Here is an 18791-nt window from a genome sequence, read left to right as displayed (position 1 = left end):
AGGCATCATCACAGTTTAAAAGGTTGAGATTTCTCATAGATAGTCCACTGTTGCTATTGTTAAGTCTTTGTCAAGAGTAGTCAGCTCTTTCGATACCCACCGGAAGAGTGAGCGTGGTGATAAATGCATTCTACTCTATCAACAACATGCTTGTTATTATTGTGTGTGTTAGTAGTTCATTATTCAGATATGATAACTGATAACGATGTATATAATTTTCTTAGCAATTACCTACTTATAATATAACTATATATTGTTATTTTCCCAGTATTCTCAAAATTATGTGGAAATTAAAAATAAATAACAATATGTAAAGTGAGGTGTGAATCTGAGAATTTGTTACGAAATACTGATTTGTGTATTTTACGTGTTTTGTTTATGAAATTTCCGTGCCGTTGCACAAATTCTGGTTAGTGGTTATCTGATAAAATTAAAATTCTACCATATTTCGGCACGAATGGGCCGGCTCGACCGTAGTGATACCACGGCCTTAACAGAAAATCAGCGTGAAACAATATTTGCGTCGTGTGAGTGAGGTTAGCGGGGTTATTTTCTTTAAATTCTCAACAATCCTAAAATTCTTAACCCCCAACGGCCGTTGTGTGGTAGCAACGCATTTATAACGCCTCTAGTGTTTCAGGTGATCCGTCCATGGGCAGCGAACTGATTGCTTACCATCAGGTGATAGGATTATATATCCGAATAAGCTCTTAGGTATTTTTTTATCCAATAGGCCTTTTCATAATGATAAAATCGATAGCAATAGGCTCACCACCTATTACATGGGACTTACAACATAAATTGTGAAAAGTAGGTGTACACAGTGGCATTACGTGACATAAAGTGCACCTCTGCCTATTCGGGGATAAAAGGCATGACGATATGTATGTATGTATGTAAAATCGATATTATTTTTAAGCTTATGTGGTGTTTGAAATAAAACCATGAAGATAGAATATCAGTTTATTCAGTCATAAATATTTCTAGATTGGAGTTCCTCCCATCATTGGACTTGGATGGAGACGCTCCGGTGCATGGCATTCTGACCACCCTATGACAATAAAAGCGAGATGGTAATGAGAATTGTCTGAAGCGTTTTTTTTATATTTTACTATTTATGTGAGACATACTTACTGAACTAATTAAAAATTACGGATTTATTGGTATATTTTTTCTTTGAGAGATTATCTTCTCCTTTGAGAAAAGCTCGACTAGTTTCAAATTACAACAGGACTCTTATGAGCAGAGTCATGAGCTGCGTGTGTGGCACGACATGATATGTGTTATAAAAATGTTTTTAGTGTTTTTTGAGTTTATTGCGTATAGACAGGCAGACATTGCTGTGTTGTGTCGTCTCTTTTAGGTGAGTTTTATATGTAGAAATTATGTAATTTGCTCCCACTCCTAAACATTGATACGTTTTATCAAAGTAGGTGTTTAGCTTATATGACAAAAAAATAGGTATCTATTCATTACCTTACTGACGGACTAAATAGATTTTTCATTTTCATATCTCGTCATCATCCTTTATACTTCATTCACCAGGTAAAATTCCAGATTTCTTATTGTGAATGAAACTAATTTTATAAAAATACTCACTAATACTTTACCTCACGGGAATCGAACCCCATGCTTGGCAGTAGCACTTGTAAGTTGTCGAGGTTAATACATACATAACCTAGAATATTGTATATTTCTATAAGAAATACTTAAATTAAGTATATTAGGTATATAAACGGTGCTTTTCAGAACTTCATAAAATCAATGATAATTTTGAGTTTGGGAGTCGACCCCATAGCTCAAATAGGTAAAAAATAATAATATTAGCATATTATGAGCATAAAAAAGCAAAGTCAAAAAAATTATAACATAATATAATATGATATTATTTAATTATAAAAAAATAAAAAAATAAAAACTAAAATAAATAAAAAAACTGAAAAATGAAAAATAATAATTGAAATTGCATAATTTTTTGTATTAATTAAATATTAATCGACAATTAATTGTGGTTTCTATTTAGTTAAATATACAAAACAAAATACTTATTCCTGTTTGACATTATAAATGCAAAGATGTAAAATGATTTTTATATTAGTTTTATTTATTCGATTTTATTTTTGAAGAATAAAATTAAAACATAAATCAATGTTACTAAAGTTACTTTTCAGGGTAAAGGTGTAATATTATATTATGTAGTTCTTTAGGTATATGTGGGGGAATAAAAAGCATAATTAACTTAAAATAAAAAACATTTATTTATAAAATTATGATATAGTTAAAACATATCAAAAATTCGAACATTCACAATATTTTATGTATAAGGCAACACCATCGGCTCTTAGCATTTTTTCATAATTATATATTACTAAAAAAATAAACATAAAAAAATTGTCACAAAAATGTCAAACATCAGCCATTTTATGCTTGAGATTTTTGTTTAAAAAATTAAACTAATTGGTCCAATAAAAGTTTAACAATTTTATATTATAACTAGCTTTGGCCCGCGACTTCGTCCGCGTGGTATAATGAGAATTCGGGATTTTTAAGTAAATATCCTTTGGCAAATACAGTGATTGTACACTATATCAAATTTAATCAGAATCAACAGACAAAGACGTAAGTTATTTACGTATTTACATAATTTTTGAACACAAAAAGAATTATTCAAATCGGACCAGCAGTTCTAGAGATAAATGCGTCCAAACAAACAAACAACCTCTTCATTTTATATATTAAGTATATAGATAATATTTTTGTACTAATTCTCTTAATAAAATATAATTTTAATATGGAAAATGTGATAAGTTTGGGCAATATATTTAGTTACCACATTCCCCATTAAAATATTTAATTTAAATTAATAAATATTCTTTTGTCATTTTTTTATTGTCATGTACCTATATTTCAAATGAAATATTTTGTGCTATTTAATTAATTAATAAAATAATTAAAAATAAAAAGTGAAATAGCAAAATAATATAACATTATATTATTTAAACTAAGGCAGTATTTTATTTGTCTATTTCGAGAAATTAATACCTATTTCTTGTTGTAATAAATACTGTTTTTGTCTGTAGTTTTATTGTTAATTATCATTTTTATATTGCAAAAGAAATTTAAATTAAATAATGATAAAAAGGAACAAAGAATAAGCTGCAACATTTGTTGTTTAACGAATAAAAATTGTTCTTTAGTAATTATAAATTACTAAAAATAGAGCAATAGAAAGCAATAATAACTTAACTATTAACTTATTAAATAACCGCGCGTTGGAGTTGAACGTCCGTAATATTTTTTGGCATAAATTTAATAAAAATATTTCACAATTAAATTTAAACTAAAAAATGAGAAAGTAAAACTAAAAAAAGAAATAATGTTGGGAAAGGTCATAGAAGTGTCATAGAGGGTGTTCTAAAATTTTTTTAAAGATTTTTAAGAAAATATGAGGTAGCAAAAAATATTATGGACGTGACAACTTGAGAGGTATGGACTCGCTTTCTCACTTGGAGTGCACGAGGTTAAGGAACTCCTCCCTCGTCTTGGGATCATCGCGGAACACTCCCAGCATCGTGGATGTGACAGTCTTACTGTTGATCTTCTGCACACCTCGCATCACCATGCACATGTGTCTAGAAATAAAGAAAAATAAAGTTAATTTATGAAAAGGCTTTTTCTGTGAGGCTCTGTTTTAGTTTTTATAGAATAAGACAAAGTTACAAAACTATTAAACTATTAACTATTAACCCTAATCTGAAGGCCGAATTACATCCCTTCCCAACCCTCGATTTTCCAACAACCCTTTAATTCCTAATCCCCAAAAGGCCGGCAACGCACTTGTAACACCTCTGGTGCCCATGGGCGGCGGCGATTGCTTACCATCAGGTGATCCGTCTGCACGTTTACTGGCTTATACCATAAAAAAATATCGGACTTTTTGTTGTTAAAGATAATTCTGCAAATTGTAAAACTGACGTCCAATTCTTACTATGTAGCATTTTGTACTTGTTATTATAACTAATTAGATAATTATGTAACTAAAGTAACAATAAAAAAGGTGATAACAAAAGTGTGATTACTGTTTAGAAAAAAAAAACAGTAGTCCAAGGCTACGGGGGTCACAAATACTGATAAAATTCACAAAGTAAATTAATAATACTAACGAAGATACAAGTTATGCCATCTGTTGAGTAAATCGTGAACTACAATGAACTTCAACGAGCTAATGGCGATTGTGGTGCCATCTAGTAGTTTTCGTTCGAATTAACTAGTAATTGGTGTTCTAGATTACTAAGTTCTTACTTAGTTCAGAAACTGTCTCGAAATAGCGACCAGTCGCAATGTCTAGCCAACAAAATTTTCGCTGATTTAACTGTAATGAATCCTAATATGTATTTGGACACGGGGTCCTTTTGAAGACATATTATTCCATGTGATAACGACCCAGAGCTGCGGACTACATAGCGGGTTTACAGGGCTCGGGCTTTGAAGACACCCAGGTTAGTACCCATCAGGGTGATTTTTAGACTCCGGCAAGAGTCTGACACTCCCTAGCAGTTCGCACAAGGAAGCTTGAAGCGAAGGGCATGTATGTGGGCATGGGAGACCCTTCCTAAAGACATATTATTCTATGTGATATCGTTGATTTAATACTTACACTCCTTCGATGACAACGGCGACTCCAGCTGGGCGGACTGCCTGGGTCACAGCAATAGCGATCTGTTTGGTCAGGCGCTCCTGGACTTGGAGACGACGGGAGAAGATCTCCACGATCCTGGAAATGAGGAAGAGAATTTGTTAAGTCCTGTTAGAAAAAGAGAGGGGTATGCAATCAGGAAGAAGAGGGAACGGGACAAAGACTATTTTTTCGGCTTCCAATTATTATTTGTTGGACTGATTGTTGACAATTGTTTGCTCTTTATAAAGTACCAGGCGTTTATAAAAGTTTGACTCTTAAAAAGAATAGTAATACGATACTTTAAGTAAAATTTCTAGTTCATAGTAGGAGAATGTCCACTTTAAATAAAATAAATATTACTATAATAGAGGAAAAACTGTTGTTATTTAGTAAACATTCAAACGTCGTTTTATCGTACTTTGTATTCACAAAGGTAAAAGGCTCGCCTTATTATGAGGCGTACCTACTTTTCTTATTTGATAGCATCATTTACCTTTTTGCGTTATTATATTACTTGTAAAGCACATAATACAATTCGAGAAAGAAAATAGTCTAAGAGCAAGTCAAAGCAATTCAAATTGATTTGGTTGATTTTAATATTGCCTACTAGCTGGCCCGGCAAACTTCGTACCACCTCAAAAAAATTTTTCTCTTATTTTAAACCTTCTCTGGACTTCCACAAATAAATCAAGGGCAAAATTTGCCAAATCAGTGCAATATATTTTTATATACAGTGTCAAATCACTATTAAAAATGATATAACCTCAGTTCAATCCAATTATATCACATGCAATCTCCATCAAAATTGACATCATTTTGCATTAAAATATTTGTAAATATATTGCTACTGTTTCCTTACCTAGCCAGCTTGCTCAATCCGAGGATCTTGCCCTGGGGCAGGTATCCAATGGACACCTTTCCGTAGAAGGGCACCAAATGATGCTCACACATGGAGAACATCTCAATGTCCTTCACAACCACCATCTCATCAGTATCCTCGTCAAATATGGCATTGTTTAGGACCTCTGAAAATTATAATAAAAGATCATTAGTTTTCAGATTCTAAAAGTCAGTTTTGTAGATACTGAAATGATATTGGACAAAAATATGTTGTTCAACTGCTATTTCAAATGCTATATTAACATAATCATAATACAAGGGATACAAAATTCTATTAACTGAGTAATAAATTCCATAATAACTTTTTTCTGGATTCTACCCTACACATGCAGTTCTATTATATTTTGTAAAGGAATATTATTTTATAACTGTTGTAGATGAATTTGTTCATGAAGTATTTCTTCATTTTTAAACAGCTTACCTTCAAGGCTCTGGTCGTAACCCTTGGTGAAGAAGAGCATAGCTTTGGCAGCACGCTCTGGAGTCTTCAGCAGACCCTCTCTCTCGGGGTCCTCACCAAGACCTGATGATGGAAACATTTAGTCAGTAACACGTAATATATTATGTTGATGTGAAAGATATGAAAAAGGTGTGTTTAAAACACAACTGTTTGCCAGTATTATTATAGTAGGCGATAAGCATATTGCTAGACACAGATTAACTTGACTGCCATCTCCATCAAATTAGGGGCTTATGAGAGGCATGCTCATAGTATCTATATCCAAATATTGCCAATTATGTTGCTTCCATACATTACATTAAAATAGGAGTCAAATCTATTGGTAAAACCCCCTTGAGATTCCTTTTACTGAAACTATGGAGAGTGACTTTTAACGTTATCAGCCCGCAAGAGTGCCGTTGCTACACTATACACTATAGGCTTTCTCTTTAAAATAGTGATTTACTATAATCTCTTGGCAAGCGGGTTGGTGATGAATAATGTTTGCCTGAATAATTAGTTACCTGTGAGCAAAAGTCTGTAAGAGTTGGCCATGTCGGGGAGGAGTGCCTCCCTGGTGGGCGGCCTGTGGTCCAGCTCCAGGTCATGGTGGAAGGTGCAGTTCTCGTGGCCTGGAGATAAACAATATATCTTTAGATACATGATCAAGATAATGCTTTTGGACACAGAAATATTTGTACTTGAAACATATTTTAATGAACGGACGGATCAGGTTTGTTAAACGTAAAAACATTTATAGGTATAATTTTGATAAAGATTTGGTCGATCTATGTACAGTCGTTTAGGAGAAATACAATGCTTACTTAGAAAAGAATTGTTTTTTTTTTTAATTCACACATGACGTTAGTCTGTCTGTAAACTGTTAAACAATAGACCGTCTACAGTCTGAGACGCTTATGCAGTATGATTCATATTATCTTGTTTTATCTATCTATAATACCATTACTTATCACTCAACTTAATCCAGTCTATTAAGTAACAAATTATGTCTAATCCAAAAATCAAAACAAGGATATCATTAAACAAACATTACGCAATGCTGAATAAAAATTTCAAACAATTATTTTTTGTTGATCGCACTAGATAAACGTTGATTAGCGCCGTAGTATGACCATCTGTTGCAATCTTTCCGCAAAGTTGCGTGTCCATGATTTATTACAAACATATTTTTTAAACGCTAGCAAAAAATATGAGGTCTACCTTGGATCGTGTCCTAGAATGAACTTCGTATCAACATTGTTATGTTTGTTTTTATTAAAAGTTAGTCTATAAATAGGAACTATCGTAAAATATATACATTTATTCCCAGATGAATAGAAATTAGGATATTATTTACTAGACAAAATCTCCAGATATTCAATACAAATTCCTTTTTGAAATAAGTAGCGTGAGTCCTAATATGCAACCCTGGGGTATCCCACACTTTCCACAGTACAAATATTACCAAAAAGAACCCAAAAAGGAGTCGAAAGCCTTAGATGAAACTAAAAATACAGCATGTTGTTGTTAAAAGCGTTTAACCTAAATTGTATTCAATGCATCATTTATTCCAATACTCATAGTGTTTAGCCTTCATAATTAACTTCACGTGTGTATGTTAGTTTAAACTTAAATGTTCAGACGAATCTGTAGTATTGTTAACAGTTATGAACTTATTTCGAACCTTGAAACTTTGAAGGCTGATCGACATAATTATTATTATGTTAACAGAACTATTCGTTTACTATCAAATTAATGTTGATTTAGAATCGACTGAGAATGGTTTCAGTTACATATATTTAATAGTTTTTGAAAAATTGTTGATTGGACTGCAATGAATAACGCAGATTCGATCCTGATTGATTACAAATGCTATGTATTGAGTAAATAAATGATATAAGTAAAGTATTTGCCCTGATACATTGTAGTATAGAATGCAATAATAATTATTATTGCAGATGTGAATGTAATAATTACTTGAATTAAGACAATAATAATTGTTATAATTGCTTCGTAAGTAAATGAAAAACACAACAATACAATATTCATAGATAGAAAAAGAAATACACCCATTATTATGATACCAATACATTATGTCAATATAGAGAAAGACAAAACAGTTTTTGAGAAGAACTTCTGTTATCAAAATCGAATGATATTTTTTCTTATCACTTCCACATGAATGAAAGCATTCACATCGCAAACTCGTTGGAAAGAGGTCGACGATTAATCGCAAAACCACAATCGATTAATAAAAACCAACATCTAAATATGACGTCATCAAATATACAAACCAGGTGTTGTCGAAGTTCTGGGAGTCATTGGCGTTCCGGGGACCTCCAGCTCGCTCTCAGCATCAGTTAAGTGGAAGCTTTTAAGGGCTTCAGGAGCCTTCTTGTATTTACTGACGAATGAGCCCTTAACTGGCCCATCGCCATTCTCTTTCTCCTCCGAAATGGAATTCCTAACTGAACGCGAACTAACGCGTCTAATCAAAGAGGAAGGCGGCACAACCGGGTCTGAATCCTTTCCATTAACAGCGGCCATTTTGTTTTTAACTAAAAAAATCGGATTGTAAGTTCAAAAAATCGGAACGTAAGTTTAAAAAATCGGTCTTTCAATTTATACATACGTCCGTTGCGTTCGAGTTTTGCGGGTGTAACTGAGTAAATTTATTAAGTTTAGACCTTAGGTTATCTGTATGAATAGTGAATTTATTTATTAGTTAGATAAACTTTGACTTGTTTATCATTGGTTTTATTAAATATAATTGTTATTTCATCAGTAATAAAATAATAATGAAACTTCCGTATGAATGAATAGTCTGTTTTTGGTTAGGAATTTTTGGGTCTGAGATAAAAAAAATGGCATATCTTGGTAACGTTTTGTAACTTGAGTTATCAATGTGATTTATAGTTTTATACGGTAAAGTTATACAAAGATGTTGACATGACATTTATAACTACAAAGTCATAAGTAGAAGTAATACTACACATATTTTTCCTTATTTGTGTTGTGTTGCTAGGCAACGAATTAATTCCGAATTCCGAAAAAACTATCCGATATTTTTATAATACGATAATCGGTATAAAAAGAGTATAATTATACGGTCTTTTTCAACAAATTAAATTTCCGTTGTTTATACAAAAAATAAACTACACGTGAGCAGTATTTGAATTGAGCAATTATGAAATACAAAATTGTCTACAAAATTAAATGAATGATCAGATTTCACGTTTTGAGCTGAATTAACAAAACGTGTGTCTTTTGTTTTTGTTGTAATAATATCGAATAGTTACTAAGGTAAAGTGCAATGCCTTCTATCACGAGTTTTACATAATGTATACATATAATAAGTAGGTTGGTATATATGATGTAATTGCCAATGTTTGAGACCAACAACGTCTTTGTATTCAAATTATACTCAGTAGATGATAAAAAGCATTTGAATCGATGTAACAAAATAGTTTCTTGTATAGAAGAATTTCTGAATGGATTTCAAAGTTCAATATTCCAGAACTGGACTATGAACCTCCTTTATATAAGAAGGTTTGTTATAATCTCTTGGTAGGTGAATTGGCAATCTCATTCTATGAGTGCTTTTTCACCAAAGATGTGCTAGGTAGCTATACTACGAAGATGTAATAGTTGAGCTGTGAAACTATGTGACCGTTTCCACTGATACTAAGTTATGTAGCTGTGAGAGGAAAATGCGCAGCTCGACTATGCGATGTATCGATAGTACGGAAGCTTCTATAGCACGCATCTTTCCATATAAAAACATATTTTAGTTGAACCCGTTTCCACCAGTGCTAAGCTATATGTACCAATGAATATGATTGGTGGAAGCCAAATTCTTTGGTAGAAAATTACGTTAATTGGTTCAGATTTTATCAAAAAACGACTGCTGCCCGGTCTCTGTCAAATGTGAAGTTCTTTATTTAGCCGGTATATATTGATACCCGCAGGAAGAGTAACGCTAGTATTAAGTAAATATCTTACCAACTTACTCAGAGTCATTTAATAGTTACTTAACCCAGTCCTTAGCAATGGTTTTCGGAACAAAATTGTTACTAAGGAATAGTTTAAGTAATCATTAAATGTCTCTGTTATTGATATAACCGGTAGTAAATAAGAAGTATGTGTCGCAATTAACCTTGCTTTATATACATTAAACATGTAATCGGTTCGTTTACCTATAATGAAAGCAAAGGCCATATTTGAAGGCTTTTTCCTATTCATATTAAAAGTGCAATTTTGTTTCGTTTCCGGTGTTGCGTTATATATCTTGTCTTTATGCGATTTTATATATTATATGTTGTATATTTTTACTTTTTAATTGCGTGTGCATAAACAAAATTAATGTAACTTTATTCTTTGTTTATTTGATATGTTATGTTTTCTTTTAAAAGTCAAAAATTTAGATTTTGCCCATGATCGTCCCACTGCAGGGTAAAGACCTCCCTAACCTCCTTTCCACTCCTCATTAAGTCAAAGCCAAAGTCAAAATTATTTATTTCAAATAGACCAGGAAGGCACTTTTGAACGTCAAAGCAAATAATTATAATAACATTAATAACGTCTCTCTGTCGGTCAGTCCTCTAGTGAAACTATTTGTTCGTTTCAAAATGTAGATTATGTAGATTCCTATGGAGAAGAACGAGCAAGAAACTCCATAGGTTACTCTTTTTCGATCAGATTCACAATACAATTCTTGGTTACATTAATTCGATTGCTTAAGCTATGTGAGAGTAATTTTTGCTACCGTTTTCGAAAAAAATATACTTAATGCCTGTCTTGTTAGCTTTCTTACTACACTTTAATCAGCTCTGATGATCAAATTCCTATCAGTCACTCAGTAACTCCGACTATTTGAGACGCGACGTGAATTTTAAATTAATTTTCTTGCCGTTTGAGGTTAATAGCATAAGCAAGAACTTTCCTTCTCTTTGCTGACGCCGAACTGATTTCTCTTTTATTTTATTATACTATAAAAATTGTGTAATCCGCATGTTTTTCGTAAAGATGTGCTTTACCCGAGTTTTTGGCTTAATTGGCATGATATGGGAAACTAGTCAAATGTCTGTTAGTAAGCTGAATAGTATCCGGAACTGCGGTCTACCTAGCAGGTTTATCGGGGCTCCCGCTCGAAATGCAGGAGTAGAAAAGAGTCTGATACTCCCTCTCACCGCACTCAAGATGGGAGAAGTCATTGTATGATTTTTTCCCTCAAAAAAAGATTAATAGCAAACTAATAATTAATTTAATAGTGTCTCTTCTAAGTCCAACTATAGGTATTAAAAAACCATCGACTAACTTATTGGACATATTATTTCTATATTCAATCTCGCCTTTAAAATATTCCATAACTTGACGACAGAACATGATTTGTTTGTATGGAAATTAACAGAAGTTTACCTAATGGGACAAAAACTTATGAATGATGGTTGTTTAATAGAATTTGAATTGGTTCCGTGTATTTTACGATAGTGAGAAATTTAGTTATTTGATTTCGATTAAAGTTTGTTGGTTTGGATGTTCGTCCGTCAAAAAAGTAGAAATTACTGAACGGATTTTGATGAAATTTGGTATGCAGATAGAAAATGAGTTGTCTGAGGTGATAAGATACTTTTTATCCCGCAGAAACGCGGACGAAGCCACGGACAGAAGTTATTGTTAAAATATACTGATTTTCTTAAGAGTATTAAGTAGCTAAACTTTTTGGCGTATTTTTTACCACGAAAAAGCTTATAAACCGGTATGTGTCTATCTCAAATGTGTTCCTATGTAAATAAACTTTGAATAAAAATAGTCTAGACTATAAATAATCTCTAGATCCATATGCTTAGACTTGAACACCTTGACATACATAAGAAAATTGCACTAATTAATCACTCACATTGACTTGCAGTATAAAATCATGCTAAAAATACATTACAAACTTTTTTGTCATTATTGACATATCTGGCTGAATGAGACAATACCTTGTTCCCAATATAGTGACGTAAAAAAAATTGAAACGTCAAACGTGTCTATGGAATCCTAAAAGTCATTTGCATTTTTTCCCGCGGTAGCGAAATTTTTTGTCATTTCAATAAATCACTGTGAATGATGATTTTTAATGTTTAATTATGGTAATAAAAACAACAATTTACATATTCATAGCTAACCGCTGTTTTTTTCTCACATTAATAATAAGATATTAGTCTAATTTGTTTATAATGCAGGATCTGAACGCGGATTTATGGTTGGTTCCGTTTTTTTAATCAGAACTGATTTTGACAGTTATATTTTAGCGGGAAAATAGTGACAGTTGACTTTTTAATAACTAGAATACTTTTTAATTTGATATATTTTATGTAACTTGAGATTACAATAGTAAAAGTAACATTTCTTTTTTCTTTTTACGATTTTGTTATAAACTATACGAAATGATTCTTAACTAAGATTAACATTTCTAAAATAAAACTAGACCGACAAAACAGCAAAATGAATGAATGTTCAACAATTAACACTTTGGACAATTAAAAAACTGCATTAAAATATCCCCTTCACTTAAAAGTACGGATAGCATAATAATAATAATTATACGATAGTGTTCTAATGTAAGTACCTAATGTCCTTGTTGCAAAAGTGAACGCGTGTCCTTTGCAAACGCCGGTAGCGTCAGCAAAAAACGTCGGGAATGCGAGATTTATGTATAAAACAATAAATTTAAGTATTTTTTTCAGCTGTCAAAGGTTGTATAAAATGCTTGAAAGTGTCTTTAACTTTTTTGTAGGTTTTTGAACTCTATTTAGTTATAAGACGCAAAGCCATGTGAATATTTCTTTTTTTATTCTATGTAGCTGATAAATATGTCAGTTGATTCCTGTATAAATTATAAATTGGGAAAGGAATAAAATCAATTAAAATAGTTAATCTAACTATTACAGCAACGAAACTATTATTAATGATTAATTTCAAATTAATAACCTGTAATTGACGTTATGTCAATTTGTAAATTTAATTAATCGATCTTATTATTAAATTAATAGTCGATTAATGAATAAACTATTAAATTTAACTACTAAAACTCGCTAACCGTACTGCAAGTAATTGCATAAACCGCGATTTTCGTGAATACCTACTCGAATGGCTAGTTAGCTGCAGACTGCAGTAACTATTCGTTTTGTAGGTAAAATAACTTGTAATAGTTCTCTACAACTTATAACTCCGTATATATTTTATTATAACGTCTTTAAAAAAGAAATAAACCTTGTGGTGTAGGCAGAGATGACTACTTTCTTTTGACAATCTATTCTTTCTGATTTTAGAGGCGAGTAAATGATAAATGATATTTATTTCTGCAAGTAGGTTACAAAATAACACTTTTACACGTCAATATTTCAAATAGCTAGATGAGGCCTGTAAGAGACTACTACCACTACTACTTCTACTATTAGTACTAGAAGTCATTAGGGGAGAGGCCTATGTTCAGCAATGGACGTCTTATGACTGATATAATGATGATGATCATGAAAATACTACATATTTAACAGAGACCAGGCAGCAGCGTTCTCTGATAAACGTAATCAGTCGTGGAGAATGGAGATTATAACAAACTCTTATGTAGAAGAGGCTCTGTAGTCCAGCAGTGGACTGGTACTTAGCTATTGATGTGATGTAAAAAAGAAATAGCCAGACTATTCGTTAAGTCGAAAGTTCAAGTCAAAATTATTTATTTCAAATAGACCGGGAAGGCACTTTCGAACGTCAAAGCATATATTATAAAAAATGTCTGTCTGTCGGTTAGTCCTCTAGTGAAGCTATTTGCTCGTTCCAAAGTGTAGATTCTTATGGAGAAGAGTAACAAAATAATTCATAGGTAAGGTACTCTTTTATAATTAGGTTCACAATTCAATTATTGGTTACATTGTTTCGTTGATTCAATTATGTGAGAACAATGTAACACCAATATATTATGTACAGTCAAAGAAATTGAAAAAGATAATAAATAACCTTGATAATAAGTTAGAAGAGGAGAGTCTTACTTATATTTTAAGTTGTAATTTCTTGCATGTTCTTGTAAATATATTTTTTAAAAGCAATAATGAAGTTATTATTAATTTTTATCAAAAAACATACAATTTAATGATGTCCTTCACGTCAAATTAATGATAATTTCATAGAAATTATACAGTATTCATTGTTAGTACTTACTTTTATCGATACTAAAAAAAAACAAAAAACAAAATGATGTTGTAAACAAATTATGTTTTAAAGAAAAAAAGTAACTATTGTTTTTTATTCTATGAGACGAGAAACAAAAAACAATAAGCATTTATAATAAGCATTTCTTTTTTGTATTGCAATGCTTAGTTTTTATTTTAGCATGACATAATGCACTTTACTCGTATATTAAAAAGATTCGTAATGTAATATTTAAAAAAAGTACGAATATCTGTGTCCTTTCCAATTCGGGAATAGAGTCAAACAAAATTATAAATCGTAAAAAAAATATTAACGCGCACCACGCCTAAAAAGTGAAAAACAATTCGCGTATTATTGCATTTATTGCTCTAATATTGTTTATTGCAATAAAATAATAGTATTAATTTAGTTTAATAATTATTTCGAGCAATACATTAAAATATTTACCATTAATTAAAATAAATTTTACTATTTATCAATGACTTTTAAGAATAAATTGCATAAAAATGTTTAAAAACAATCTGATTATAACATAAATGAATAAAAAAACTATAACATGCAAGCTTCAGTGTCACAATCGATTTTATCACGCGATAGTTAAATAAATTTTAAAATAAAAAAATAAGCTATGACGCAGTTAAATGTAACTAAACGTTTCGTACCTAGGTCAAATTGTGACCTAGGCTTAAGACCGGAACCGGAATAAAAAAAAAGTAAATCACATTGATAACTCGAGATACATATCATTTTTTATAAAGGTAAACAGCTACGCAATGAATACTCACTCAGATTTAATAAAAAAAACACTCACTAACAAAAAAAACTCGACACAACGAACGTTGAATAAATAGAAAAAAAAAGTATTCTGCATCAGTACTTACGATTCGCGGGTTTTTTAACAGAAAACACGGAAAAAATTAAATTAAATATGTGCGGACGAGTTGTCCCGTTCCGATGTTATGGCTGACTGACTACTCCGAGTCACATTCAACAGATGATATACTACAGCTGCGTTTACTACGCATGCGTCAAAAGTCGACGAATCGATAATTGTCGTGAATGAGTGTATATCGATATTTATACCTGATTTTAATTAATCGATTAGATTTTGTGCTCGGTAAATGTACTTATAATTGGCATTTTGATGTGATTCAATTGTTTCGTTAAATATTGTGTTATGGGGGAATTTTTATGGCTTTATTTTAGATGAAATAGGTCATAGTATATACTGATGAAGTGTAAACAATTTGAAGGCTCATTTATTTATATTTAAACATGAATAACAACATGTGGGCGACTCCATCTATGAATTTCAATATTCTAGCTTCAAGACTATCAAAATATTTATCAACCCTTCTAGGTTTGCTTTCATTGAAATTAGGTTTTTATTTTCGTATGAGTAGGTGCCTGAATCGATGTTTTTTTCTATATAATACAAATGTAAAAGGCACTTTGAAATATTGTTTCTAACTACATATTACATGGTAAGTATAAGAATTTGAATAATATAAATTTCTATTAACACATTGATAAAAAATGTATCTCACTTTCACACTTTAAAAATTATAAAATAATCGGAATTTAATTAAGAAATTTATAACCTACAACATTCTTTATAATTTCCATTTACTTAATCAAAAAGTTCCATTAAATTAGTATTCACACTCACACATAATATTGACACTTTTAATTAAGAAACTTAGCATAAATTCAGAAATACCGGTAGCTTTAAGCCGATAAAATTAAGTCGACTGTCGATTTATTATAATTTTTTTAATTAATCATATTTTTATTTCGGATATAAAATACTCGTAGCATCCGTTTGGACTTTGAATTCTCGTGAATTTTTCGAATGTTTCCTCAAATGCGGAGGTTAATCGTTTGTAAACATGAGTTTTTTGGTATCTACTTTATAATAATAAAGAAAGTATTTGTCGTGTAAAATATAAATGTTATCATAATAGTATTATTATTTTGGAAATAAAATATTACCATTTTCATAGGTTTTGTAACATAAGATTTTAAAAGTGACACTATAAAATTTAATTAAGTATGTATAAACGAAAAAAAAAAGATTTTGTTGCATATTACATATTTGTTAAATTCATCAATTGCACAATATTGTAAAAAAAATAATAAATTGCATTATTAATTAATAGTTTAATAACTTAAACTGTAATTAATGGTAATAAATTCCATTAAGAAATGGGGCAATTATGCGGTTTTGATATTTATTTCATAATATTTTTTAATACATGTTCCCATGTGATAAAAAAGTAAATGTTAACACATGACGGTCTAAAGTAACTTCAAGACCATAATCTACCCCTGTTCCAAATTTCATCCCGATCCCTTCAGCAGTTTTGACGGTAACAAACATACACATAAACTCACAAACTTTCGCATGTATAATATTAGTTACATGCAATAATTCTAACCTTTGAATTCAACTAGACCACATCTAGACAACAATAAAACATTTAACACTAGAAAAAATCTAGATAATAGATGATTTACATATCAAACTGGTTTTAAGAATCACCGATGACGGTGTTTGCGGTGCTTTTCCACCAGAGATGTGTTATGCTACGTTGCTGTGGATGCGTTTGGCTTCCACCAATCATATTCTTTGGTACATATAGCTTTAGCAATGGTGGAAATGGACTCAAGTAAATTGTTTTTTATATACGGAAAGATGCGTGTTATGGATGACTTCCCTACTATCGATACATTGTTTGTTTAGCTGCGACTTTTTCTTGCATAGCTATGGCTTAGTATCAGTGTAAACGGTTACATAGTTTCATAGCTTAATCATAACATCTTCGTAACATAGCTACATAGTACATCTCTGGTGGATAAGCAAACTTTAAGCCTCGTCTCTACTAGGAACATTTGTCAAGCGACATGTGTCCCCAGAGACATCAGGCGACGTCGCCACGACATTGTTGACTATGCAACAAGAAACAGTTTCAAATGTTCCAATGGCGACGCGGCTTAAAGCTCCAATTCTGTCAAAATATACCAACAATAGTTTATGAAGTCCAATGCATCATATACCGGTTTACGGGGTCTTCCTATCTAAAGAAGGTCCTTAGACCATGTGATTCACTTCTTAAGAATATAATTTAATTCACTTAATAATACTAATCACTTAGGCTTAATTTTCTCAATACTTTATTCTCAAAATACCCAAACCCCCCAATTCTAAACATCATACTATAATTTTTAAACTTAATTTAACAATTTAATACTTCATTCATGAGTCAGAAAACAGTGTAAATTTAAATAAATTTAAATTTTATTATTAATAAAATATATATGATTGTGTTTATTATTATAGTGAGTCATTAACCTCTAGGAAACAGGTTACCTAGATTTATTATTTAGTTATAAGCTAATAGGTACTTAGTCTATTAATACAGGATTGTATTATCAAATCAATAATAAACAAATTTGAGTTAGGTACAGCCAAAATTAATAACCAATCTCAATCTGAAATCTTTGTATTAAGATAGATTTTTTATATTAAATAGTAACCTATATGAATTGATTTTTATAAAGCAATCCTGCCTTCAAATTCTGTACCTATATTATATTTTTTCTAAGTAATATCTCTAAAACCTTTTCCTAAGTCAGAAAAATACTATGCTAAAAACCGCATCAAAATCAATATATGTAGAAAAATACGAGATAATCGCGCATAAACATACATACATACAAACAGGTCAAACTGAGAACTTCCTTTATTTAAAATCGGTTAAAAAGAAAACAAAAATATAGACTGGAAATTTTTTATGAATCATATGTCTTACCTATGTTAAAAAAAATCAGGAAAAGGAAGAAGGAAAACGATATATTTTCCTTACTTTTTACCTATGTCAAAATCATCATTCATTCATAAGTGGCAACGAAAGTACCAAAAAAAAAATTCCACACAAAAAAATCTGCACACAGAAAATGCCCAGTCATTCCACTTAAAGGACAAAAAACCAGTTTTGTATAAAACACACAATTTTTCCCAATTACGAGAGCAACACAAAATGCCCCTATTACCGGCCACATGACGTCACAATGCTGACGTCACATCTCCGTATTTTACACTGCACAGCATTTGTTGACATTGGCTCAAACGTTGGGTCCAATGAGTCAGCAAGGCTCTTTGTGGAAATAAGAGGCATATGACATATACAGCCTGATTTTTTTATCTGAGAGTTAGGTATCATTCAAAACATTCCATTTTTAACCGATTTCCCAAAAAGGAGGAGGTTCTCAATTCGGCTGGTATTGTTTTTTAAAAAAAACAAACTTTTTACATAAACAAAAATAACCGACTTCACTGAAGAACGACGGTTAAAAAAACATTAAAAGGATCAAATTGACTTTAATTTCATCTTGAAAATCAGTGTTTCTCATTATTGTTTTGTTTCTTATTTAACACCGACCTCCGAAATCAAAGTTATTTTTGACCATTTACACATATAAATAACTAACATAACTTTCAGAAAAAAATTGGCTAGTGATAAAATAATCAGGCTGTATCTTCATGTACCAAGAATCAAATGTTTGTGTAAGAATTTGACG

The 18791-nt window shown here is 31.2% G+C and overlaps 2 protein-coding genes across 7 annotated transcripts in view; both read right to left on the bottom strand.

Annotated features, from left to right (window-relative positions):
• Window positions 1-18791, bottom strand: part of LOC118276960 (uncharacterized) — a 265349-nt gene that overhangs the window by 18261 nt on the left and 228297 nt on the right. The gene's annotated exons all lie outside the window — the stretch shown is intronic.
• LOC118276876 (GTP cyclohydrolase 1) overlaps window positions 2235-18791 on the bottom strand; it is a 30445-nt gene continuing 13888 nt past the window's right edge. For 2 of the 4 annotated variants that reach the window (XM_035595473.2, XM_035595474.2), the window contains exons 2-6: window positions 6542-6649; window positions 6000-6101; window positions 5538-5703; window positions 4658-4774; window positions 2235-3632 (exon numbers count right to left, since the gene is read on the bottom strand). In XM_035595473.2, coding sequence (XP_035451366.1) covers window positions 3503-3632; window positions 4658-4774; window positions 5538-5703; window positions 6000-6101; window positions 6542-6649 — 623 coding nt within the window. In that variant the 3' untranslated portion in view covers window positions 2235-3502. Of the gene's footprint in view, window positions 3633-4657; window positions 4775-5537; window positions 5704-5999; window positions 6102-6541; window positions 6650-8311; window positions 8576-8649; window positions 8752-15091; window positions 15256-18791 lie in introns of those variants that run through there. The other 2 variants (XM_035595471.2, XM_035595472.2) reach the window with 2 other exon arrangements.

Source organism: Spodoptera frugiperda, chromosome 17 (assembly GCF_023101765.2).
Source record: "Spodoptera frugiperda isolate SF20-4 chromosome 17, AGI-APGP_CSIRO_Sfru_2.0, whole genome shotgun sequence".
In the NCBI taxonomy this organism is placed as follows: domain Eukaryota; kingdom Metazoa; phylum Arthropoda; class Insecta; order Lepidoptera; family Noctuidae; genus Spodoptera; species Spodoptera frugiperda.
Note: the sequence above shows the minus strand (reverse complement) of the source record. Positions and strands in the feature narration are given on the sequence as shown.